Source organism: Cynocephalus volans, chromosome Y (genome assembly GCF_027409185.1).
Source record: "Cynocephalus volans isolate mCynVol1 chromosome Y, mCynVol1.pri, whole genome shotgun sequence".
Lineage (NCBI taxonomy): Eukaryota > Metazoa > Chordata > Mammalia > Dermoptera > Cynocephalidae > Cynocephalus > Cynocephalus volans.
The window spans coordinates 584,523-610,750 of record NC_084479.1 but is presented as its reverse complement, the minus strand read 5'-3'; the positions used below and the strand labels follow the sequence as shown (position 1 = coordinate 610,750).

Genomic DNA, 26,228 nt, shown 5'->3' with positions numbered 1-26,228 from the left:
ACACATCTCTTTTTCAGTTTCTTATCCCACGTTGCTTTCCCTCATTTATTTTAAAAGCTTCATTGGTGCAGACTTACTTACCTACATGTTTTTCTCCAATAAGAGATTGTATACCCCCTAAGGCAGAACGATTTTTGCCACATTTTTGCCTACCTTGGTGACTAGATTGTGCTTTGCATATAGGAAATATTAGTCCATGTATGTTGACTTAGCAGATGCTAATTTGAACAGGTTGAAAAGTATGGGATGCTGGTTGCTTTGTTTTAAGGTGGATTCTATTTATTTTGCATAATGTAATTATGGGTCCTAGTTCCTTGATTACTGAGCATGTGTGAAAAGTTAAATTTTGTGTGAACTTTCTTGCTTCAGAATCTACTCTGATTGCTGTTTTGGTAATAAAATGTCCTTTGCTGTACTTTTATGAAAATGCATCATTAAATATAAGATATAGAATTTTGTGCCAAACTGGCCAAATGGTACTTCACCAAAGTAGTATCAACAGTTTCCTTCTTTTTCTGTACTTTGGCTCATGTGAGTTGCATGTCTTTCTCTGTGATAAGAAATGCTCAGTCTCATTGTTTGTGATTATATAAAAACCTTGGAAGGTAGCACCTAGGACGTTCTGGAAGTGACTTCTATCTGGAATCATGGTGATTTAGTAATTCCATGGATTTGTAAAGTACTTTTTAGTTTACAAGCCTCTTTTACAAGCACTGTCTCCTTAAGCTCCTGTAGCAAGTGGTGTATGCAGTGCAGTGTTTTATAATGAAAATAATATTCCTTTGAGTGTGCTGAAGAATGGGTTCAAATTCCAGTCCTTCCAATCTCTCCCGTAGTCACTAGCTCTGTTTCTTCAACCTCTCTAAACTTCAGCATTTCCTCTCTAAAATGTTAGAATAACAGTACGTAATTTTGCACATTTCTATAGTTTTTTTTTTTTTTTTTTTTGGTGATGAGTCTCTATTGAACACACGGTTCTAAAAGTGCTCCATAATCTTTAAAGGTTCTGGCACGCCTTCATGTTCAGTATTATCTTAACAAGTTAATATGGAAGATTATATTCTGTATTTGAATTAGCCAACTGAGGCTAAATAATTTATGTGATTTTCTCACGGTTATAGATTAGACACGTGGTTGCACCACCGTGGTACACATGGATTTTCCTTAAAGTCTGTCCTCCAACACAACTCATAGCCTTCCCAAACCAGCCAAAATAAAATACGGGAATTCTTGGAGGGAAACTATAAATGCTATACGGTTGTGGAAATCAATGTCTGCTATGTGGACAGAAAAAATAGATGGTTTGAAGCAGCTGTTGATTTAAGGGGAGGACAGAATAGGTTTTCCTTAAGAAAGAAATATAGTAACAGAGGGGAGGTAGAAGGAATCTGTGTGTGGGGAACAGAAAAGAGACTGGCTTCACTGAAGGCAATTCATAATTGATTCATCTAGATTTGCTGGTTGACCAGATGTTTTGAATGTCATGTCATATACTTTGTACTTAATTTTATAATTATTGGTTAGTTTTTATCAGGGAACTCGCATTATCAAAACCATATTTTAGAACAATGAATGTGACCTAAATGTACAGAACTGGCACAAAATTGGAAGTCACTATTCGGAGTAGCCTTTACCCCCTATCCCGGGGAAGAGGTTTCTCAGGGTCAACTGTATTATTAGAAGTAACTCACTGCATTTCTGTTGCATTTTGTTCAGAGATTCCCAGCCTGGGCACTATTGATTGGCATTTGGGGCCAGATAATTTATTTTTTTGGATCATGAGGGAGGGACTATCCTGTGCTTTGCAGGATGCTTAAGCAGCATCCCCGACCTCTACCTACTAAAAGCCAGTACTGGATCCCCTCCTCCCAGTTGCAACAAACACAATTGTCTCCAGACATTGCCAAATGTTCCCTGGGACTCCAAAAGTCACCTTAATTTCAGAACCACTTACTTAAAACAGTTAAAATGATATATCTACTATCTTATGCTGCAAATAAATTGCAGTAGACAAAAAGACCTGTACAGTGTTGGGCAGTACATTGAAAAGTTGGAAGGGTTTACAAGGAATCTGTATCAATGGTTTCTCTGTAACATTCAGAGCAATCCTAGACAAGAACCAGAAACTCATGAAGAGCAGTGTCACCTGGACACAGGGCGGGCTCTTCAGTTTACTGTTCTCCCCAGCACTCCCCGTTGTTCTTAATCTACCCCCTTACTCTTACCCATTATTTGCTTGGTCCCTGGAAATATTTGAGTATGCCAGCTCTCAGTGCTGCTTAGAAAAGCATGTAAATTCATCTATCGATTTATTCAACAAGTGTTTTTTGAATTGCTGCTGTATGCTAAGTATATTGTAGTAAACGTCCCAAAGTTTTCGTGCTCATGTAACTTACATTCTAGTAGAATATTCTATGAACATATTTTATATTACTGCATATTTTAAAATATAAATTTAATATAGGATTGTCATCTAAGCAAATTATAATGAGAATGTATCTTTCTAGGTTAAGTGAAAAAATAATTGGTGTCTACATTCTGAATGATGACATATGTGATTAGCGCTCTCGACCTTTTTTTTTTTTCCCCCTGAAATTTAAGTTTTTCTTCATTGGGCTTAAAGCGATAGCCTAGGAAGAAATAATTTTAAACAGCTGATCATCCTAAAACTTCAAAGCCTAAAACACTTGCTAAATATATTAATTTCTTTTACTGTTTTGGGTAGTTTTAGGATCATGTAATCATGACCCTTACTGTTCAATGTGTAATAGATTCCAGAGCAATCGTCTGCTTGTGATATTATTTTCCTTATATTCACGGCTCTCATGGAAGAGTGAATGCGGGCTGAGGTCTTTCAATACATCTTTTTTTTTTTTTTATTATTGCTTGGAGAAACAGGAAGTGCTTTCTTCTGTATGAAGTGTGAGAGAATTGGCCGTCATGCTTTTTTTTTTTTTTTCTTTCACTTTACCTTTTGTTGAAATTACTCTTTCCTGGCTGGAGTACTGTAAAGAAATAGAGCTTTGGCAGATTTATTCTGAAAAGCTTTACTCAGATGACTGCATCTAGGCCATTCTTGTCAGGTCGGTTTCATAAAGGATTATTAAAAGAAAATGTTGGCTGTCATTAATAGCATTTCCAGATGTATCTTTAGATGCTGTTGATCACCAGTTATTGGAATGAAGCAAGCGTGCAATTAAAACAGAATTTTAAATGAGTTGCATATACTGATGCTAGATTTGGCAGACAGAGATTCTGGATTAAGAGGAAGACAAGTGTGTTATGTATTGCTTCTTCTAGCGTTTCAAAAATATGCCTGTTTTGTAAATGATATTTGTTTCGTCTAAGGTATTTATTTGTTTTGCAAGCTGTCAGAACAAATAAATGTGGAACTGTGGAACTTTTGAAGGACTCAAGCTTTTTATGCACTGATGTCTGTAGTTGTGAAAAAGCCACTAGGTACATGTAGCAGCATGTTTTCATAACTTACATTTTTACTAATGACAGAAGCAAGGATTACATAATTATTTTGAGGCATTGTTAGCCACATAGCATTTATCATTTTTTTTAAACATGGAATAAACGCTTGTTGGATGTTTCTCGAGTGAAATACAAAGACTTACTTTGCAAGTAGCTGAACTGTGAACTATCCCCAGATCTCCTGGTGTGGTCCTGTGCATCGTAGGACACTTCTTGGACTGAACAAAATCTCAAGGTATTTTAAAGAGTGCCATTTGTTTATTTCAAATGGTCCTGAGAGAGAATTAAATCTAAGCATTCTTATCAAATGGGCACTAAACATTTTTGGCTATGAGCCAATGTCTGAAAAAAAGAAAAAATGAGAGGTCTAAGGATAAAGTATTGACATAGCCATAGGAAACAAAACTAACTCTTTAGGGATCTTATACAATCTGTAAGGTAGACAAGTTTTTAACGAATGTTTCACTGCTATTAGAAAAATGGCATTAAAATTGTTATATTGGTGAGAAATTGTTTTTGAATATGCTTGGGAGAAATAAACACTAAAACTTGGAACAAGCTCATATATGTCTTGGGAAAGTATCATTGAAGAGCTCAAGTTTTTTTCCTTAATTAAGATAATTAAAAATGAATCACTCGCATGCAATATTACTCAAAATAAAATCTAAAATAGTCTTATAAGATTTGTTCTTAATGAAACTTACACGAAACGAGAAGGAAATATTACAGACTCTGCACCGAATTTGATAGCAGTTCTTTCTAAAGCTTAGCAAGTATCAGAATTTCCAGTAGAATGTGTCAAAAGAGATTCCTAGGTTCTGCTCCCAGAGATTCTCACTCGGTAGGTCTAGAGGGAGACCCATGAGTTTGCATTTCTAACAAACTCCCAGGTGTTGCTCATATTATTGGCCATTGATCACACTCTGAGCAGCATTGCTGTAAAGAATTGACAGTTGATATAGGAGCAGTATTTCCATATATATTTTTGATTGAAAGGTGGCACTGGGTATTTGAAAATTAAGTGTCATTAAAGAATCTTCCAGGGAATTTTTCAATCACATCTGTATTTTAAAACAGGGCAGGAGGTTACAAGAAAATAGATTGAAAAAAGAGTATATCTTGGTGTACCATATATCCTGAATTCTACACTATACATGTCTGAAGTTGGACTGTAAATTTCTATTCTACTTGGCAAATTTATCAACAATGAAATAAAAATGATAGACATAAAATAATCATATGCTTATGAGAGCCATGGGTAGGCCAATATTTAGATGACTGACATTTGACTGTACATGACTATTAAGTTTTACTCATTAAAACTTGTATTAAAGTATAATTTTGATGATCACTGAAATCTCAGTGAATATAAACATAATATTTTAATTGCAATTATGAGGGGTGGCACCGATCACGTGCACACATTTATATATAGTTACTATATACATATATATTATCTATATATAGTATACTATGGACAAATGGATTTAAAAGATAATCGTACCATAAACTTTTTGAAGAACCTTAGTATAGTAATAAACTGTATATCATATGTATATAATTTATATATTCAACAATGTCATTATTCATTATTATAATTATTATTGAATGATGGAGCCTAACTAGTATCTCTTATTTATTAAAAAATATATAGTAATAAGATATGGGTGTGTGTGCATGTTTGTGCCTGTGTTTAAACTTTATTCTCTGTTATGAAACTCATGTCAGAATTTAACATTCAGGTTTATTCAGTGTATTTGAACGGATTTAACTAAACCAGATGAATGTCAATACTGCTGGACTAACTGAACTAAAAACCTAACAACAATATACATGAGCACATACAACATACATTTAATACATATATATTTGATACATTTTCTCTTAGTTACTTGTAGAAGAGGATACAAAAAATAACTCTATGTTGCCAATTTAAAAGTGATTTAATATTAAATTCTGTGAGAAAAAAACTTCATTTGGAAGAATAACCTTTAAAAATATTTCTTATTGTGGCCCGTGCATTATACTAGTGTTTCAATTTATGATAATGCTGCTGTTTTTTGTTAATTCCTGAATAATGATTCATTTGGGTAGAAATATTGAAAGCAAAGATAGACTTACAAGATTTAATACTGTATTTAATACTTTTTAAAATAAAAAGTTGAGAAAAAAATAAAAAATAAAAAATATTTCTTATCCAAATTATTCTGCCTGATAGTGAATATCATTACTTTTGCCATAAGTAACCCCCAGACTGTGTAACTTTTCTTTTCCAACTGTGTTGACATATATATTTTTGGTTCCTGTTGTGTAACAATGTTCTTGCTTGGATTTATGCTAAGCATAGTTAAAATGATTGATTTGTTGGCTTTTCTAAACTAACTAGGAAAAACGGGTATTGAAAAGTGGCAGCCACAGGTGAATCCTTTTTTCCTCTTGGTTTTGTTTCTTATCCAGGTGTTATTTATTTTTATTGTTCCTCTCTTCCAGTGCCTGGAGCCCTGCAAGGAATCGGGGGACCTGAGAAAGCACCAGTGCCAAAGCTTCTGTGAGGTAGGTGGATGTCAGTGTGTGTCCAGTGGGACTCACAACACTCGACCTAAATTTGACTATGCCAACGTGGGTTCACTTGTATGAGTGGGCTCCCTTGTTATGCTGCAGCTTGGGAAGTTCAGTTTTACTGCAGGGGTGTGTGTGTGTGTGTGTGTGTGTGTGTGTGTGTGTGTGTGTGTGTGTGTGTGTGTGTGTGTGTGTGTGTGTGTGTGTGTGTGTGTGTGTGTGTGTGTGTGTGTGTGTGTGTGTGTGTGTGTGTGTGTGTGTGTGTGTAAATTAATGTAAAAAAGAAAAAAAGAAAGACTTGAACCTTTAAAAAAACTAGCTGCTACCAATGCTTCTGTTATTGGTTAACCAGACAGAAAAAATAAATACATTTTATTACCTATGCATGTCAGACTAGCAGCTCTTTAAAGGTACAAACTGGTGTCATCCTTCTTACATCATGACTATCCTACAGGGAGCTCTCTGAGCGTTATTGAAATGTTCATGTCGTTTGGGAGACCCATAGTGACCCATATTATTGGTAGCAGGGTTTCTCAAATATTTTCATCTCATTTTTCTTCCTTTGGGTTCCCCCAGTCCTGGGAAGTATCACTGACCACTTTTAACTGTATGGGAAGCATCTTGCTTCATCTGTGCTGTCAATTAGATAATAAAAGGTTGTATTGTCCTGGAGGAACACTGTCTAAAATCATCAGCAGTGCTGAAGAGGGCAAGAGCTGCTTTTCTGGACTGTCTCCTGCAGGACAAATTGGGGGTACAGGTTGTATATCAGCCTGCGTTCTGCTAAGATTCACCCAGGAAGACATGGAGCCAGACATACCGGCTGATTCCCAGGACAGCAGCCTGCAGAGGTGAGGAGAATCTGAAAGTCCTCTAGGGCCAGTACAGATCACAGCTAAAAGAATCCACTCTGACAGTCAAGGAAGCTCAGCTGAGGGTCTTGGGGAGTAGCCAGAAGAGGTGCCCCATGACATCAGTATAAAATGACATGATGGGGCATCTTTGAACAGAACTGGGGGCTGAAAGGGAACTCTTCCAGGGATCCAGACAAACATAGAGGTTCAGTCTTTCTCCATGGTGCATGTGCTGTGTGATTGTATAATCTGGCTTTCACCTTGGGTAGTAGGCAGACTCTGTTCTGAGAAGATGACTGCAGTATTGGTATGATAATTACTTCATTAGTATGTACTGTGCATAAAATATCTTTATTATCTCGTTTGACCTTTCTGATAACCCTGGAGTTAAGCAAGGCCTATAGTAAGTCCCCAGGAGTTGTGTGTGGAAGCTGTGAAGACTGGAAGTTGAAGCTCATGAAGTCAACATTTTACTCAAGTACCAACATTCATGGTGGAAAGGTTGGGTAGGAACCCCTGTCTTTTGCTGAAATCTCTCCCAACTATCTGAGTGTTGTCGCTGGTGGACTACACTTTGTCAATCACCAGGCGTTACAGTTATAGCATTATTTTGAAAAAGCAGAATGAAAGTGCTTCTCAATTGCTAATGTGATCAACACATACTCTTCCATAACTCGGTTTTATTTTGCTCTGATAGTTCTTACCCAGCATGTTGTGATTGGCTGGAATATTGATGGTTTGCAAATGTTTACACACTGATGTCTGTTGCTAGAAGCACTGCAGGTCTGAGTATTCCTGTCAGTGAAGTCTTTGGAAACATCTTGTAATTGTGAACAGTAAAATGCCTCGAATAATACATAGGACTCCTGGCAGATATTCAAGATTATTTAGCCAATTGCTCTGCTACCTGCACTATGGCTAAGCTGATCATTTAGTGTTAAATCAAATAGAAGAATAACTCTCAAGTGTCTATTTGTATCTGGCCCTTTTCTGAATGCTGGAGATCATACTGAATAGCATAAATCATGGTTTCTGCCCTCCCTCATGGGAGTTAACATATTGTCCATCTGCCTAATCAAAATGCAAGCTTTTCCAGAAGCTGTATGCATTAAATTTAATATATCAGTATATTAGTTATCTACTGCTGCATAACGAATTACCACAAAATGTAGGAGCTTAAATCACCATACATTTACTACCTCATGGTTTCTGTGGGGCAGGAGTTTGGACATGGCTTAGTGGCATCTTCTACTTCAGGGTTTCACAGGCTGTAATTGAGGTGTCAGCTGGGTGTCATTCTGGTCTGGTGGCTCAAGCAGAAGCCAATCAGCTGCCAAACTCACTCTCACTGTTGGTAGAATTCATTTCCTTGTGGTTGTAGGACAGAGGTCCCATTTTTTTGCTGGCTGTGGCTGCAGTCCATTCTAAGCTCCTAGAGGCTGCCTGCGGCTCCTGGCCATGTGGCCCCTTCGTGGGCAGTTCACACCATGGCTATTTGCTTCTGCAAGGACAGGAGGAGAATCTCATTTTTCAGTCTGCTAAGACAGTCTGTATAGCACTACATAAGCACAGGAGGGATGTCCGTTCACCTTTGCCAGATTGCATTGGCTAGAAGCAGGTCATAGGTTCCCCCCACCAACATGACACACACATAAAGGGAGGTGATTGTACCTGGGGATAGCCAGTGAGGGTCTTCCTAGGGTGTGTCTACTGCAGAAAGCAAATGAGACATAGCAGAAAGAGGCACCAGAAATAAAACAAACCTGATGAATTGCTGCAAAGACAAGGGAAGTGAGGACATTTTGTGTCTTTCTCCAAGTTCTGTAACGTGTGTTCCTCCTTTTACTTTTCTTGTTAAGATTTACTCGCTCATTTACTCAACATGAACTTTCTAAATACCTACAACTTGCTGAGCAGTTTGGTGGTGTAGAGCAGTAAACAAATCAAGTATTTCTGTCTTCTTGGGCTTTATTCTCCTCGATGGAGGAAGATATAAGCTAGGAATTAGGTGAACTTAATTCTAATACAAACTTCAAAACTGACTTCCTGTAAGCATTTATGCAAATCACTTAAAATCACTTACCCTATGTCTTTAACCTCAGTTTCTAACCTAGAACATATTCTATTTATCTTACTCAGTGTTGTTATAAAAATAATGAACATAAATGCTCTATACAAAGCTTTTCAAGCTGTTCCAAAGTAACGGAATGACATTTTTGTTATTATGTGTTATAGGCTTGTAGGTAATAGCTCTGTGTGATATCTGAATCAATTGTTGATTCTGAATTCATCCCACATTAGTAATGTGTGTTAATACAGTTAGGAAAAAAAATGTGCGGTTGAGTGACCATTGCTCACCTACTTTTATTTAGTATTTTATTCCAAACACAAACCATACATCTGCATGAACTAAAATATGTTTTCATAGAATCTTGAAGAACAAGGTGTACTGTGATTTTTGTTTTATTATCCCTAAATATCAGTGACTCTGGGTTGATATTTTCACATTTGATCCCTGAAAAGGAAGATACAATCGAAGGTCATTTGAAACAATTCTCCCTGAAAATTTCAAATGTGCAAGCAGGTTTCTGTAATTGCCATCTCTGAGATAACTGTGAAGTCTTCTGAACCAAGTCCAGTTTATTAAAATGGGACTCAGGTGTTCAAATTGTGATCCACTCCGGCATAAAAGGTTAATTGAAACTTGGAAGGTGAGCAAAACAGATGTTGGTTAATGTGAGACACTTTCTTGAGGCATCTCAGCACAGCAGTCAAATAATCAAGGCCTGATGGACCATTCCACTTGCTTTGATTGTTTTTACATCGTTGTGGTTTCTTGCTTTTGTTGTATTTTGCAGTAAGCATCTGACTATTTTGTTGAAATAGGCTGACCCTTGAAAACATGGATAGCTGTTTCAGCATTGTTAATGCTAGTCATTTACTGAGACAGCCCTAAAGTGATCCGGCCCATCCTCTCTACCCCTACGTGATTTAAGAATGCACACAAAGTCCATACTGAATCTAAGCTGTCACTCTTACAGAGTTCTGACTCAGAAGGGACTCTACATTTTATTTTTCATCAACTAAAATGAGACTGTTAGATATGTTTGGTCCAATGTATTTATTTGCAAGGTATTCTGAGCTTTATTTGTCTTCTAAGGTTTGCAGACCATGACCCATGGGGCAAAACTGGCCTGCCTCTAGTTTTTTAAATAAAGTTTTATTGGAACAAAGCCACACTGGTTTGTTTACACATCATTTATGGCTGCTTTTGTGCTAACACAGCAAAGTTGAGTAGTTGTAACAGATCCTTTGGCCCTTAAAGCTGAAAATATTATGGTACATAAAATAGTCATGTGTATTGCAAGTGATGGTGTCTTAGTTTTGATTAAATGTGATATATCATAGTTTTTGAGTTACCTCCTTGCTGGATAAAACACCTCCCATCTTTGATTCTCATGTTTTTTGATTTATGACATCTCAATCCTAAGTAGGAACTCACTGGAATGTTATGGTAGGGAGTATGAAATATGCATTGGAGTCGTGGAAAGCTGAGACCTCATCTGCTTCAGGGATCAGTTCAGGACAAGAATATGTTATGTTGGATCAGCATGCATTCTGAGATATGCAGTCTTTATCAGCTTGGAAATGGGAAGGAAAAGGTGGATTTCACTCTATTCTGTGTATAATTATCGATTCCTTTCTTTGTAATTTTTCCTTCTCAAAACTTTTTCAAGCTTATTAGATTTTGTTTCCATAAGAAGTTACATCTGAATTTCGTTAGGTAAGCTTTCTGAACAAGGAAACTAACTCACAAGGAGAAAAGGGATTTATTTGCCCAAGATCACATAGTTGATTGGTGGAGGTATAAGACCTAGGATCCAGGTGGTGTGACTTCTAGTTACATGTCTTTTCTACTGTATTCTATTCTAGATTTTCCTCCTAAATCTATTTTATGTCACAACATACAGAATAGAGGATATTTTACTTTCCTCATTAGGAACTAAAAAATGAATCTGTGTCTCATGTAAAGTTGTTGCCCCAACCATGTGTGCTTCAACAGGCTTACTCTTAAGTGAGAAGGGAATTATAGTTATTCAAAGTCATCGTTAATTAGTGGTGCTTTAAGGAAGAGAAGGTAGACAAGGCTCCTTCCTTCTTCAGGGAACCAGGGAATATTCCAAAACTACTGAAAAGAGATCTCAGAAACTAAAAGAGCTCAGATGCATCACTTTCCTGTGAAGGAATTTCTTGCACTCAGAATTTTCTCTGCCTTCTCTGCTCCACAATCTGGTTTTATGTCTTTAAATCTAGAGTGTTAATAAAATGCATCCCTTTGGGAATTGAAACAGAACCTCCAGCTGTTTGGAAATATCTGTAAAAGTTACTGAAAAGTTGCTGAGAGCTAAACATGTAAATGATATAATACACCCCAGATATGTGTGTGTAGGAGATGAAAGGAGAGAATCAGCACATAGAATTTAGTACAATTTAGTAATATTTTGCTTTAGTGTATCAGAATAATAGTTTACCCAATTAGGAGCTCCTTGTGAAGAGACAGATGGAGATGGACTGGGGGCTACTCTTTTTGAACATATACATATATATTCTTTCTTGAGAGATCGGGATATCCCAGAACCTTAATATGATAAAGCTGGTTTGGGGTGCCATAGGACACCTGGGACACCATCAGAGTCACAGAAATAAGCACCTTGTTCTTTTGAAAAGCCAATTAGTGAACTACCCTGGGTTCATTAAATTCAGGTTCAATATAAAAGATGGATTCAATTTTTACTAAAAAGATGTCCTATTTGGGAAAATTTCCCTAAGAACATCCTAGTATGGTTTTGGGGTACTCCCGTTAGGGATGTTGCTAATACTTTGGGGACACTAGGCTGGCATTTGGGGTAGTATGCCCAGTGGGTAAGAAGCACAGGCTCTTTCATCTACCTGTGCAATCTGAGCACCTGAGCAAATGAGAGGTGAAAGTGGCTCAGTCCAGGGTAGTCGTCATCAGAAATGGTCAGTATCTGTTTTGAAGGTGGAGCTAACATAATTCGATGACAGGTGGGACAGGAGGAACGGGGGGAAGAGAAAAATCAATGCTGATACCAATGTTTTTACCTTGAACAACCAGGGAAGGAAGTTGGGATGTACTGAGATGTAGAATATGTGATGGGCTCAGATTTTTTTTTGGCAGGGGGGATGTGGTGAAGAGGATGTGTAGAACAGAAGCTTGGTGCTAAGCAGGCCATGTTTGCAATGGACATCAGACATCCACAGGAGATGTGCTGTAGGCAAGTAGATACAGGAGCCTGGAGTTCAGGGGAGAGTTGTAGGCTGGAGATGCAACTGGATGAGGTGACGGAAAGAAAAGAGGCACTTGGGTTGAGCTCTGAATCACACCAGCATAAGAAGGATGGGGAGTGGAGGGAAAACCGGCAAGTGAGACTAAGAAAGACCAATAAGTTGGGAGAACATCCAGGGGAGTGTAGAGTTCCAAAAGCCAGCTGACAAAAGCTTTTCAAGAAGGAAGAAGCGATCCATTGTATCGAATGCTGCAAGAATGCTGAGGCTTGAAGTGTGATCATTGGATTCTGTGTCGTGGAGGTCACTGTGGACCTTGACAAGAGCAGTGTGTTTGGGTGGCAGAAGGGAAAGCCTGACTGGCATGTGTTCGAGAGGATTGGTAGGAAGAAACAGAGGGGGAGAAAAAAAAAACATTTCAGTGAGCATTACTATGAAAGCACAGGGGCAGAATGAGGCTGTGGGGAGAGGATAAGCAGGGTAATCGGACATTTAACTGTATTTAGGGTGGAGGATTAATCACATATTATGAGCTGATAGGACTTATTTAGAAGAGGGGGTTATATTTAATGTTGAAGGAGAGGGGAGAATTTCAGAAGCCAACAACCTCAAGTGGCAGGTCATTCAATGCACACACGTGGAGGAAGGTTTGAAATGGGAGTGACGACCTTGTCCCTGTGTCACAGGAGAGGGGAATAGAGGTCACGTGGGCCCAGATTCAGCTGCACTGGCAGGTGTGAAGGTCGCATGTGGAACTTCTCTTCTGAATGCTTTGCTTTGCCCAGTGAAATAGGAATCAGGGTGACCAGCTGAGAGGCAGGTGGGAGAAAGTGATAGGTTGGGGTAACTGGCACATAAAAGATTTTCAAGAAACGATAATTTTCAGTATTATAAATAATAGGCTTTTATTTTTACAAATGATAAGCATTGAACTTCTACATTGTCATAATACACGAACGTGTTACTTGTATTTCTGGATGGTGACACATGGGCCATGGTGGAGAGATGCAGAATGTGTCCAAGATTTCTTTTCCACTTGAGGGTGATGTTAGTAGTAGAGTTGAAACGTTTTAAGGAATGCTTATGTATTTTCATAATTATTATGAGATCTCCTTTGTCGACCGCCACATGACAAGAGTTGTATGGGTCATATCAAATTTTATAGTCCTGGAAATTGAGAACATCGAGGATGTGGAATGACATTTGAGGGTTGTCTAGTAATGTATGGACTAGGGTGGAAAATTTCCTCCATGGAACATAGACTGCCCCCCCACCCCACTTTTTAAAGCAATGAGACTCAATTTTCATTGAATTTTTATGCAACGCTGGGGACTATTGAATTATACTACACTCAACTGTAGGAGAATTGATGCATTTTGAAAATTTATGAGGCCCAGACTGGAGAAAATTCTGAACGATTTAAAGACCGATGTTGTCTGAAAAGAGGGACTAGACATGTAGGCACCTACAAGGGAATAAAAGGAATATCATGGAAATTGCAAAATCAACAAATTTAAGTAAAAAAAGAATTTAAAAATGAATGTAAATCACTTAACCAGTGTCTGAACATAACAAACATTAGACATATATTATCTATTTTACTATAGAGCAGGAAGGCAAGGTCAACACTTCTGAATTCTACGGTAGGTCAGGGAGATAGGGACTAAGAGGGTCACTGAATTTTGTGGTTAGGATGTCACTGGAAATCTGGGCCAGAAGGTTTCTAGGGAACACTAGCAGTCAATGCGTATAACTCTGGGTCAGAGAATAAAAAGTAAAGAAAGAAGTTTAGACCAAACACATGAAACTATCTCTCTAAATGGATTCTGTATAGGAAAGAGGACAGAGGACGCAGTGTTTAGGGGGTATTTACAGTCGACGAGTGATTTCAGTGTGTTTTTACCTTGGGAAGACTTGAATACATTTATATGTCAAGGTGAAGTAAATATTGCCAGGAGGGTGAAGTTGAAGATACATGGGTTACAAAGTACAGATTTCTGGTATATGAAACTAGGGATGAAGCCAGGTTCAGTGCAGAGATGGAAAGACTCATGCCTACTCCATGCGTCCAGCTCGTGTCTGAGGACAACTCCGGCAACCAGGATGATGCAGAGCAGCCCTTCTCAGACTTGATTGTGCACATAAGTCACCTGGGAATCTTCTGAAAATGCAGATTCTGATTCAGTAGGTGTGTGGTGTGGACATGAGAGTCTACATTGCCAACAGTCTCCCAGTCGCAGCTGGTGCTGTGCACCATGGACTAGCCTTTAAGTGGCAAAGCGTGTGGACGTCCCTCTTTATTGGGGTTTGCTCCTAAGCACTCACGTGGAACTGCCTACTAATCGTATGAAGTCTCTTATAATTTCTTCCCTGTTCTGTGAGGAGAAAACGTATAATTGCTGGAAATGATTAAAAATCAGCAGATGAAGCTAGTGCTTTATAAATTAAAAACAACAACAGCAATACTATTTCATCATTCAAGAGGCAGAATTGTGATTGTTAATTCGTCTCTCTTCCCAAATGCACTGTAAACGTAATGGCAAGATTGAAGTTTAGTCTTTGTGTCTCTTATGCCTAGTGGACTGATGACTGAATCAGTGAACGGAGAGAGGACTTTTCTTTATCTGATGTAGTGGGACTTCCATGGGGCAGGAATTCTGACATCTATTTTTTTTCTAAGAAGTGGGAGAGGTCTTTTTCTGACTCTCATAGGAGCTTAAAATTTATTTATCTAGAGGGACAGTTTTATATGTAATTTCAATTGTTTTAGTAGATGTAGGGCTATTTAGGTTTTCTACTTCCTTAGCATTTGTAGCTTGTGTTTTTCTAGGAAGCGTTCCATTTGATCTAAATTATCAGATTTATAGGAATAGAGCTGTTCATATTACTCCCTAATTAGCCTTTATTGTTAGCATTTTGATGTCTGTTAGGTCTGTAGTGATGAACCGCTTTTGCAATGCTGACATCGGTAAGTTGCGTATTTGATATTTTTTTCTTGATTCATCTGCGTGGAATTTTGTCAATTTTATTGGCCCTTTCAAAAATAGCTTTTTCTTTTATTTGGGTTTCTCTATTTTGGGGCAATAAATATGCTATTTATTTCTGTCCCTTATTACTTCCTTACTTCTGCTTATTTTGGATGTTTGCCCCTCTTTATATACTTTTTTATTGTGGGGGTTTAGACAATTAATTTAAGACCTTATTTTGCTTCTTATGTAAGCACTTTATTCTTTAAAATTTACCCTATGCACTATTTTAGTTGCAACGCACATATTGTGATATAGAGTGTTTTTATTTTTATTCAAATATTTTCTAATTTTTTTTTCTGATTCCTTCTTTGGATTTCTTAGAAGCATACTGTTTATTTTGCAAATATTTAAGAATTTTTTTTCCTTTTGACTGGTAAGGGAATCACAACCCTTAGCATGGTGTGGTCTGCACCACGCTCAGCCAGTGAGCGCACTGGCCATCCCTATATAGGATCCAAACCCATGGCCTCAGCGCTACCAGCACCACACTCTCCCAAGTGAGCCACGGGGCCGGCCCAAATATTTAGGAATTTTACAGACATCTTTATATCGATTTCTAGTTAAATTTCATTACAGTAAGAAAAATATTTCATAGGATTTCAATCCTTTTAAATTTATTGAGAATTGGTTTTTGAACCAGAATATATTTTGTTTCTAATGACTTCATGTATAATCTGAGAATCTTATAATAATATACTTCCGTTTTTCTTCTCCCGTTATTTGTATTGTTAACATCAAAGATTATTCTTCTACATATGTTATAAGCCCCACATTACATTTTTTTTTTTTTTTGCTTTAAACAATTTTCTTTTGGAGCTGTAGAAATGAGAGAAACATCTTTTCATATACTCGCATATTTACTGTTTCTGGAGGTCTTTATTCTTTGTGTAATCCCAATGCCCATCTGTTATTTTCCTTTTGCTTTTAACATTTCTTGTAAAGCTTACTTGCTGGCTAACTTTTGTGTATCTGAGACAGTCTTTATGGCACCTTCATTTTTGAAGGATGCAATGGGTATAGAATTGCAGTCTGGCAATTTTTTCTTTTAAATTTGTATTTTTAAAATATCTCCTCACTTTCCTCTGTCTTGCATATTTTCTGAAAACTCTGGCATTCTTATCTTTTTCTGTTTTAAAGTGTCTTTATTTCTCTGTCTGCCTTTAAGATTTTCTTTCTGTATCAGGCATATAAAGCAATATAACTAGGGTGTGCTTTGACTGGAGTTCCTTTATGTTTCTTCTCTTTAGAGGTCACTGAGAGTCTTCTAACTACAGGCTTACAGTTTTAATTAAATTTTTAACATATCAGCCAATATTTATTTATTTTTTTCTGTCCTATGTTCCCTCTTCTCTCCTTTTGGAAGTCTAATTATACATGTTAGGCAACTTTATATTGTCTCATGGGTCAACGAGTCTGTAATCATTTTTTTTTCTGTCATTTTCAGCCTTCTGGTTAATTTCAATAGTTTTCATCACTATGCCATCAAGTTTCCCTCAAGTGATCTTTCCTTTGGTGTCCCACATTTAAAAAAATCCCATCTGGCATATTTTTCATTTCTTTATTTTTACTTTTAGGAGTTCCATGTGAGTCTTTTCTTGTCTCTGTGTTTATGTTTTTCTCTAACCCCCTGGGCACATAGAGCATACGTATAATAGCTTTTAAATGTTCTTTGCTGCTAATTTCACCATCCCTATCATTTCTGGTTCTATTCTGTAGGTTACTTTTTTTTGTTTGGTTATGTGTCCTATCTTTCTGCTTCTTTGCATGCCTGATGATTTTTGATGGGCTGTCATATTTTTATGTTCTAAATTTTGCTGTATTTTTCTAAAAATTATAAGGCTTTGTCTGGCATGCAGTTAATTTACTTGAGATCAGCTTGCTTTTTTGAGGCTTTTGTTTAGACTTTCGTAGGGCAGGTTCAGAGTAGCCTTTAGTCTAGGGCTAATTTATCCCATTTTTAAGGTGATAACCTTCTGATGAGTCTAATGCTCCATGAATTGTGCATTTTCTTCACTACATTGGTTGGAATGTGAGTCCTTGTTAGAACTCTAGGAATTGTTTGCCCTATTGTCTGGTTGTTCTTTCCCCAATCTTGTGGGGTTTTAAGCCATGCACATTTAAATCAGTATGCAGACAGAAATCCAAGGGTTACTCTAACTCTCTAGGTTTCTATCTTCCCTGATATTCTGCCCCCAAGATCTAGGCACCTCAGTCTCCTCAAACTTTTCTTTCTTTCTCCACAACTCAGACAAATTGCAGGACTTTTTTTGGGTCACCCCTCCTTGCACTGTGGATTTGAAACTACCCCCAGCCATTTATTTTGGCCAACTTTGGGCTCACCTACCTCACTTGTGTCCTTTCTTCCAGGGTTTCTTGTCCTGTGCTACATGTTGCCCAATATCTGACTAAAGCTGATACATATATTTCGTTCAGTTTTACAGTTGTATACATCAGGAAGTCAATTCCCACAGTCTTCAATGGGCAAAAGTAGTTTTTGTCAAATAAACAAATTAGTTAAAGCTCCCTAGACTGTGCTCTGATTACTCTGGTTCTGCACAGTCTATTCCTGATGTCTGGAAGCCACCTGTATTCAAAAGCTACACATCCCCTTAATTTAAGACAGCTGTCATACTCTGGGTGCTTTCTTTGACCTCTTCCACTTGGATTAGGGCCTCTCCTGTGTTTTTAACCAGATATTCACTCATTATATTATGATGTTTATTTCCAGTTTGTCTCTCTTTTGGAAGGCAGTCAGAATGCTGGCAGGGAGGAAATGGGGAAAGAAATCATGGTTTAAATGTAGTGCCCTAATTATCCTTACTTCTATAGGAATTTTTGAATTTCTCAAATTATTTGCATGTCTAATGATCTTCCAAAGATCTTGCAGCAAGATTTTGGAGTGTTTCTGACTCATATGTTACCCCCATGCAAGGGGACACATTTGCCTTACAAATAAATAGAAGCATGCCAAGAAGGAAGTTGCTATAAACATAAGTAAAGACACTATAATTGAAAAAAGAGATAAGTACTCATGAGAAAGTGACATTCCTCATACGCATGTTTCTGATTGTCTCCTAATTTTATATTGTTTATTGGCCAATGTCTATAATTTGACTGGGAACCAAATTAAATGCAACCACATCTTAGAAATTAGCATTTATAATTGAATTTCCAAGCAAATCATAATTGCATTTTCAAGCATAAATTAGAAACATTTGAATTGAAAATTATTGCTCTTATTCCATGCATGCTTAGTATTTAGATGTCTTCTTTGAAAGAGTCACGTAGCATTTTTGCTATTTTTTCAAAACAACTGTAATGTCTTTATTTTTTGTGGAAACTATACCCACCCATTAAAAAAATTAGTAGGACAAACTACACAGAAGAGTAACAAATAAAACCAAACTGTTAATCCAAATTCTACCATCCAGAGATAGCCATGGTTTACTGTTTAGAAAAGAGTTAACACAGCTGGGCTGAGACTTCTCTCAGAAATGCCAACCATGAGCCCTCGGCTGGCATCTGGAAACTTACATTTTGAGAAGGTTCCCACCACCCCCTAACTGAAAGAGGGGTTCACTGTTCCTAAACTGTTTGTACACACAGTGTGGTTTATGCCAAACACCTGTTTTCTTTCTTGGAGTCTGGATTTATGGTACATGCCAGTCAGAAGGTGCTTATTTAACTAGTTTCCAATAAAAACCCTGGATACTGAGTCTCTGATGAACTTCTCTGGTTGACAATATTTCACATGGTTGTCACAACTCGTTGCTGGAGGACTTAAGCACATCCTGCGTGACTCTACTGGGAGGAGATACTTGGAGGCTCATCTGGTTTCCCTAGGATTTCACTCTATGTGCCTTTTTCCTTTTACTTATTTTTGTTATATCTCCCTGAGCTTCTGTTTTCTCACTTGTGAGATGGAATTGATAATGGTTGTGGGGGCTGGAGAGGAATAAGTGAGATGAGGAAATAAAGAACCTGGTATAGGCTGTGGAACATGGTGGACATTAGCCTCAGTTGGCAATTAACTACCACTGTGATGGGGATGACAGTGACTGTGGCGTTGGTGGTGGTGGTGATGGTGATGATGATAATAAGATGATGACAGTGATGGTGGTGGTGTTGGTGGTGAGGATGATGTTAATCATGATGATAGTGATGATGATGGTGGTGGTGGTGGTGGTGGTGGTGGTGATGGTTGTAATTATGATGACAGTGATTCTAATGATGGAGCTCCCATTTTCAGAGATTTTATATTCAACGTTGCATTCCTGATTGTTGGCTGGAGCAGGAAAAGACCCTACCCATGCCCTGGCTCATTGCAAAGTCTGCTATATTCCTAGACAATTGGCACATGGTACAATTCTGTTGAACTGAACTGAATACCAAGTGCAGTATTTTCTCCATAGCTGAGGCCTCATATTGATATGATTTTAAACATATGAAGGTAATTTGTTGAATTGGATGTTCATTACTTCACTATTGATGCACAAATTATTTTAATGTGTGACATCTTGCATTGTATGCCAATCCACACAAAGATAATAGTGTCGTCTTTAAAAAAAGATTCAAGAGATGGGACCTGTTGTTAGTATTTCATTTTGTTTTTAGCCACTCGACACAGGTAAAATCATGTTTAATTCATTTTTTCTCAGTGGATCTTAGCATATTGCCCAGGTGAGACACTAAAAAACACATTTTGGTTTTTAGCTCCTAGGAGATGATATGTAGATATGATTGATAAGAATAAGTTAATATATTATATTATACAGTATTTATAGTCCTTGAAATATGAAGGATCTTTTACTTAATCCAATGCAACTAAGGATTTCTTTTTTTTTAACCACTTTACTTTATCCCCTTTTTGGATGTGTAATGATATTTATTAGGTACTCGGTACTCTAGAAAAATACATAATCTTTAACACTATTTCCTTCTTAGTTTTGGGACAGTGGGGTAGGAAAAACAAACAAACAAAAATTAATGAACATAGAAACCATAGTTTTTCCAAATTTTAAAATGGAGCCAATGACCTGGTAAAGACTGACATTTGTTTGATTTGTGAAATTCTTCATATGAATAGTTTTATAAAGAAATTGTAGTTACATTAATTGTATAATTAATAATCTGCCTTACTTGACTGGATATGATCATATAAGTAAGAAATAGAATATTTAGCACATATTCTAAACACATGTTGTCACATGCGTTTCATTTATATGAAGGTGATGGGCATTATATTCATAATGACTTTAATGATTCCTCTTCTAATAGTTTTATGCTCCTCTTGACAAGTCTCTGAGTAACTAACTTGTAACAAGTCACAAGAAATTTTATGTGTTTAGTGGTCAGAAGTTATTTTCTGACACCCACATGACTTTTGTTCACAGATTTTCCAGTGGCCTTTAGGGGACCAATTTACACATTATCTTTACATCTAGAAAATTAATATTCAGGTGTAATTTTCCCTGACTTGTACACATTTTTCTCTTTATTCTATACAACTAGTAAATTCTCACTAAGTACACACAGAGAGAACATGTACAAATTCCATATGTTCTCTAATTTATAATCTGGCCATTAATATTTTTGCAACTTAATCCAAGAGAATTATAGAAGAAAATTGACAGAAAACATCAAAATTTGTCTTTGATAAACATAAACAATAGAGCAATTAAATAGAGCTCTTCTATAGGATTGTTGTATCAAATCCACATTACACATTACTGTAAGATGAACTTCACTGAAGTACAAAAACTTGGACTCTCCCTCTCTTACAAGTTCTGATAAGGTACAATTCTCTATATAGATTCCAGTGTTGAACCTGATGGTAGGGCACTGTAGAAGACTCAGAGTTGCTGTTCTGTCTTTGGGTTTTCCAAAATTATTGTCATAATAACAGAAAAATTTTGAAAGGTTACACAGTAAACTTATAGCAGTGGGAAAAGAAAAAAGACACAAATTACTTAACTTTTATAGAGAGTGTATTATGGGCCAACTATGCACAATAGTGCTTAGTTCTTTTTGTGAGTTACCTCACGTAATATTTATAATGTTACCTGTATTATTTCAAGATCATCTATCAGTCTAGGAACATTAAGTACAAAGATAAACATATTTGTTTCCATGGTCCTCAAAATAATCACAGAAATCATTTTTGAATCTGTACCAAAATGAAAATTATCGAATATCTGTATAGGACAACTCTCACATCAACTGGAAAGTCTAGATTATTGGATTCTTTATGATTCTCCTTTTATGCTCAATGGGAACACATGTTTCATAATCAGAATGACATGTGAATAGAGAACCCAAATTTTGTCTGATTCTTGATTCACATTCTATTTTAATATGTGAAAAAGTATGAACTGATTAGATCTTATTATACAATGGTGCAGACTAAGTCAATGTGGTTTCCAAGTTAGCAAGCAGTAAACACTTGCCAGATTTAATAAAATTATTTCTACTTAAATCTCAGCTGGTAAGGGAGGGGCCATCGATTTTGGGAATTAAGTATTGTCTTTCAGTGCATGTAATGTGTACATTCTTTCTTTTTTTTTTTTTTTCCTCACATGCCAAACATTTTTATTTATTTATTTATTTTTACTTTTATTTTGTCGATATACATTGTGGTTGATTATTGTTGCCCCTTACCAAAACCTCCCTCCCTCTTTCCTCTCCTCCCTCCCCCACAACAATGTCCTTTCTATTTGCTTGTCATATCATCTTCAAGTAATTGTGGTTGTTATATCTTCTCCCCCCCCCGTTTTTTTTTTTGTGTGTGTGTGAATTTATATATTAATTTTTAGCTCCTACCAATAAGTGACAACATGTGGTATTTCTCTTTCTGTGCCTGACTCATCTCACTTAATATAATTCTCTCAAGGTCCATCCATTTTGTTGCAAATGGCAGTATTTCATTCGTTTTTATAGCTGAGTAGTATTCCATTGTGTAGATGTACCACATTTTCCATATCCACTCATCTGATGATGGACATTTGGGCTGGTTCCAACTCTTAGGTATTGTAAAGAGTGCTGCAATGAACTTTGGGGAACAGGTATACCTTCGACTTGATGATTTCCATTCCTCTGGGTATATTCCCAGCAGTGGGATAGCTGGGTCATATGGTAGATCTATCTGCAATTGTTTGAGGTACCTCCATACCCTTTTCCATAGAGGCTGCAGCATTTTGCAGTCCCACCAACAATGTATGAGAGTTCCTTTTTCTCCACAACCTCGCCAGCATTTATCGTTCAGAGTCTTTTAGATTTTAGCCATCCTAACTGGGGTTAGATGGTATCTCAGTGTGGTTTTGATTTGCATTTCCCGAATGCTGAGTGATGTTGAGCATTTTTTCATATGTCTGTTGGCCATTTGTATATCTTCCTTAGAGAAATGCCTACTTAGCTCTTTTACCCATTTTTTAATTGGGTTGCTTGTTTTTTTCTTGTAAAGTTGTTTGAGTTCCTTGTATATTCTGGATATTAATCCTTTGTCAGATGTATATTTTGCAAATATTTTCTCCCACTCTGTTGGTTGTCTTTTAACTCTTTTAATTGTTTCTTTTGCTGTGCAGAAGCTTTTTAGTTTGATATAATCCCATTTGTTTATGTTTTCTTTGGTTGCCTGTGCTTTTGGGGTCATATTCATGAAGTCTGTGTCCAGTCCTATTTCCTGAAGTGTTTCTCCTATGTTTTCTTTAAGAAGTTTTATTGTTTCAGGGTGTATATTTAAATCCTTAATCCATTTTGAGTTGATTTTAGTATATGATGAGAGGTATGGGTCTAGTTTCATTCTCCTGCATATTGATATCCAGTTATCCCAACACCATTTGCTGAAGAGGCAGTCCCTTCCCCAGTGAATAGGCTTGGTGCCTTTGTCAAAGATCAGATGGCAGTAAGTGTGTGTGTTGATTTCTGGATTCTCTATTCTATTCCATTGATCAGTATGTCTGTTTTTATGCCCGTACCATACTGTTTTGGTTATTATAGCTTTGTAGTATAGCTTAAAGTCAGGTAGTGTTATGCCTCCAGCTTTATTTTTTTTGCTCAGCATTGCTTTGGCTATGCGTGGTCTTTTATTGTTCCATATAAATGTCTGGATAGTTTTTTCCATTTCTGAGAAAAATGTCTTTGGAACTTTGATGGGGATTGCATTGAATTTGTATATCACTTTGGGTAGTATGGACATTTTCACTATGTTGATTCTTCCAATCCAAGAGCATGGGATATCTTTCCATCTTCTTGTATCCTCTCTAATTTCTCTCAGCAGTGGTTTGTAGTTCTCATTATAGAGATTTTTCACCTCCTTGGTTAACTCAATTCCTAAGTATTTTATTTTTTTGGTGGCTATTGTAAATGGGCAGGCTTTATTGATTTCTCGTTCTGCATGTTCACTATTGGAGAATAGAAATGCTACTGATTTTTGTGTGTTGATTTTGTATCCTGCTACTTTGCGGAGATCATTTATCAACTCCAAGAGTTTTTTGTAGAGGCTTTAGGCTGTTCGATATATAGGATCATGTCATCTGCAAACAGGGACAGTTTGACTTTACGTTTTCCAGTCTCATTGCCCGTTATTTCCTTCTCTTCTCTGATTGCTCTGGCTAGTACTTCCAACACTATGTTGAATAGGAGTGGTGAGAGTGGGCATCCTTGTCTAGTTCCTGTTCTTAAAGGAAAAGCTTTCAGCTTTTCCCCATTCAGGATGATATTGGCAGTGGGTTGATCATATATGGCTTTAAATATGTTGAGATACTTTCCATCTATACCTAACTTATAGAGGGTCTTTGTCATGAATGAATGTTGAATTTTATCAAATGCTTTTTCAGCATTTATAGAGATGACCATATGAGCCTTGTGTTTGATTTTATTAATATGGTGTATCACATTTATTGATTTGCATATGTTGAGCCAACCTTGCATCCCTGGGATGAATCCCACTTGATCATTGTGAATAATTTTACATATATGTTGCTGTATTCTGTTTGGTAATATTTTAGTGAGGATTTTTGCATCTATATTCATCAAAGATATCGGCCTGTAGTTTTCTTTTTTGGTTGTATCTTTACCTGGTTTTGGTATCAGGATGATGTTTGCTTCATAGAATGAGTTTGGGAGATTTGTGTCTGTTTCAGTCTTTTGGAATAGTTTGTAAAGAATCGGTGTCAATTCCTCTTTGAATGTTTGGTAAAATTCTGCTGTGAATCCATCTGGTCCTGGGCTTTTCTTTGTTGGGAGCCTTCTGATAACACCTTCAATCTCCTTTATTGTTATTGGTCTGTTTCGATTTTCTACGTCTTCATGGCTCAGTTTTGGAAGCTTGTGTGTGTCCAGAAATTTATCCATTTCCTCCAGATTTTCAAATTTGTTGGCACATAGTTGTTTATAGCAGTCTCGAATGTTTCCTTGTATTTCAGGTGAATCAGTTGTAATATCACCTTTTTCATTTCTAATTTTTGTTATTTGAATCTTCTCTCTTCTTTTTTTTGTTAGCCATGCTAATGGTTTGTCAATTTTATTTATCTTTTCAATAAATCAACTTTTTGATTCATTGATCTTTTGTATTGTTTTTTGGTTTTCAATTTCATTCAGTTCTGCTCCGATCTTAATGATTTCTTTCCATCTGCTAACTTTAGGTTTGGATTGTTCTTGTTTTTCTAGTTCTTTAAGGTGAAGTGTTAAGTTGTTCACTTGCCATCTTTCCATTCTTCTGAGGTGAGCACTTAATGCAATAAATTTCCCCTTAATACTGCTTTTGCAGTATCCCACAGGTTTTGGTATGATGTATCATTGTTTTCATTAGTTTCAATAAATTTTTTGATTTCCTGCTTGATTTCTTCTTGGACCCATATGTCATTAAGTAGAATGCTGTTTAATTTCCATGTGTTTGTATAGTTTCCAGAGTTTCGTTTGTTATTAATTTCTAGTTTTAATCCATTGTGGTCTGAGAAAATACATGGGGTAATTCCAATTTTTTTCTATTTATTGAGACTTGATTTTTGACCTAATATGTGATTTATCCTGGAGAATGATCCATGTGCTGATGAGAAGAATGAATATTCTGAGGTTGTTGGATGGAATGTTCTGTAGATATCTGCCAATTCCAATTGGTCTAGAGTGTTGTTTATATCTTGTGTTTCTCTACTGATTCTTTGCCTAGATGAACTGTCTAATATTGACAGTGGGATGTTCAAGTCCCCTGCTATTATGGTATTAGTGTCTATTTCCTTCTTTAGGTCTAACAGAGTTTGTTTTATAAATCTGGCTGCTCCAACATTGGGTGTGTACATATTTATGATTGTTATATCTTCCTGATGGATCAGTCCTTTTATCATTATGTAGTGTCCCTCATTGTCTCTTTTTATGGTTTTCAGTTTAAAGTCTATTTTGTCAGATATAAGAATAGCTACTCCAGCTCGTTTTTCTTTTGTTTGCATAGTAAATCTTTTTCCATCCTTTCACTCTTAGTCTGTGTGAATCTTTATGGGTGAGGTGGGTCTCTTGTAGGCAGCATATAGTTGGGTCCTCCTTTTTAATCCAGTCAGCCAGTCTGTGTCTTTTGATTGGGGAATTTAAGCCCTTTACATTAAGAGTTGTTATTGAAAGGTGTTGATTTATTCCTAGCATTTTATTGGTTGTTTGGTTGTCTTAGGAGTCTTTTGTTCCTTGCTTTCTGATTTACTTTATGGTTTCTGTGTTCGTTGGTTCCTTAGGTTGTAGATAGCATTTTTTTTTGTTTGTTTTCTCTTCATGAATGCCATTTTTATTATACTAGTGGGTTTTGATTTTTCTTGGGTTTTTATGGCAGTGGTAGTTATTTTTCAGGAACCAAACCCAGTACTCCCTTGAGGATTTCTTGTAAGGGTGGTCGTGTGGTAGTGAACTCCCGCAGTTTTTGTTTGTCTGAGAAATATACTATTTGCCCTTCATTTCGGAAGGATAGCTTTGCAGGGTAGAGTATTCTTGGCTGGCAATCTTTGCCTTTTAGTACTTT

At 36.8% G+C, this 26,228-nt stretch overlaps 1 protein-coding gene across 1 annotated transcript in view; it reads left to right on the top strand.

The window, feature by feature from the left end:
• Positions 1-26,228, top strand: part of LOC134368947 (anosmin-1-like) — a 177,938-nt gene that overhangs the window by 93,154 nt on the left and 58,556 nt on the right. The window contains exon 3 of the mRNA XM_063085184.1: positions 5,971-6,033. Coding sequence (XP_062941254.1) covers positions 5,971-6,033 — 63 coding nt within the window. The remainder of the gene's footprint in view (positions 1-5,970; positions 6,034-26,228) is intronic.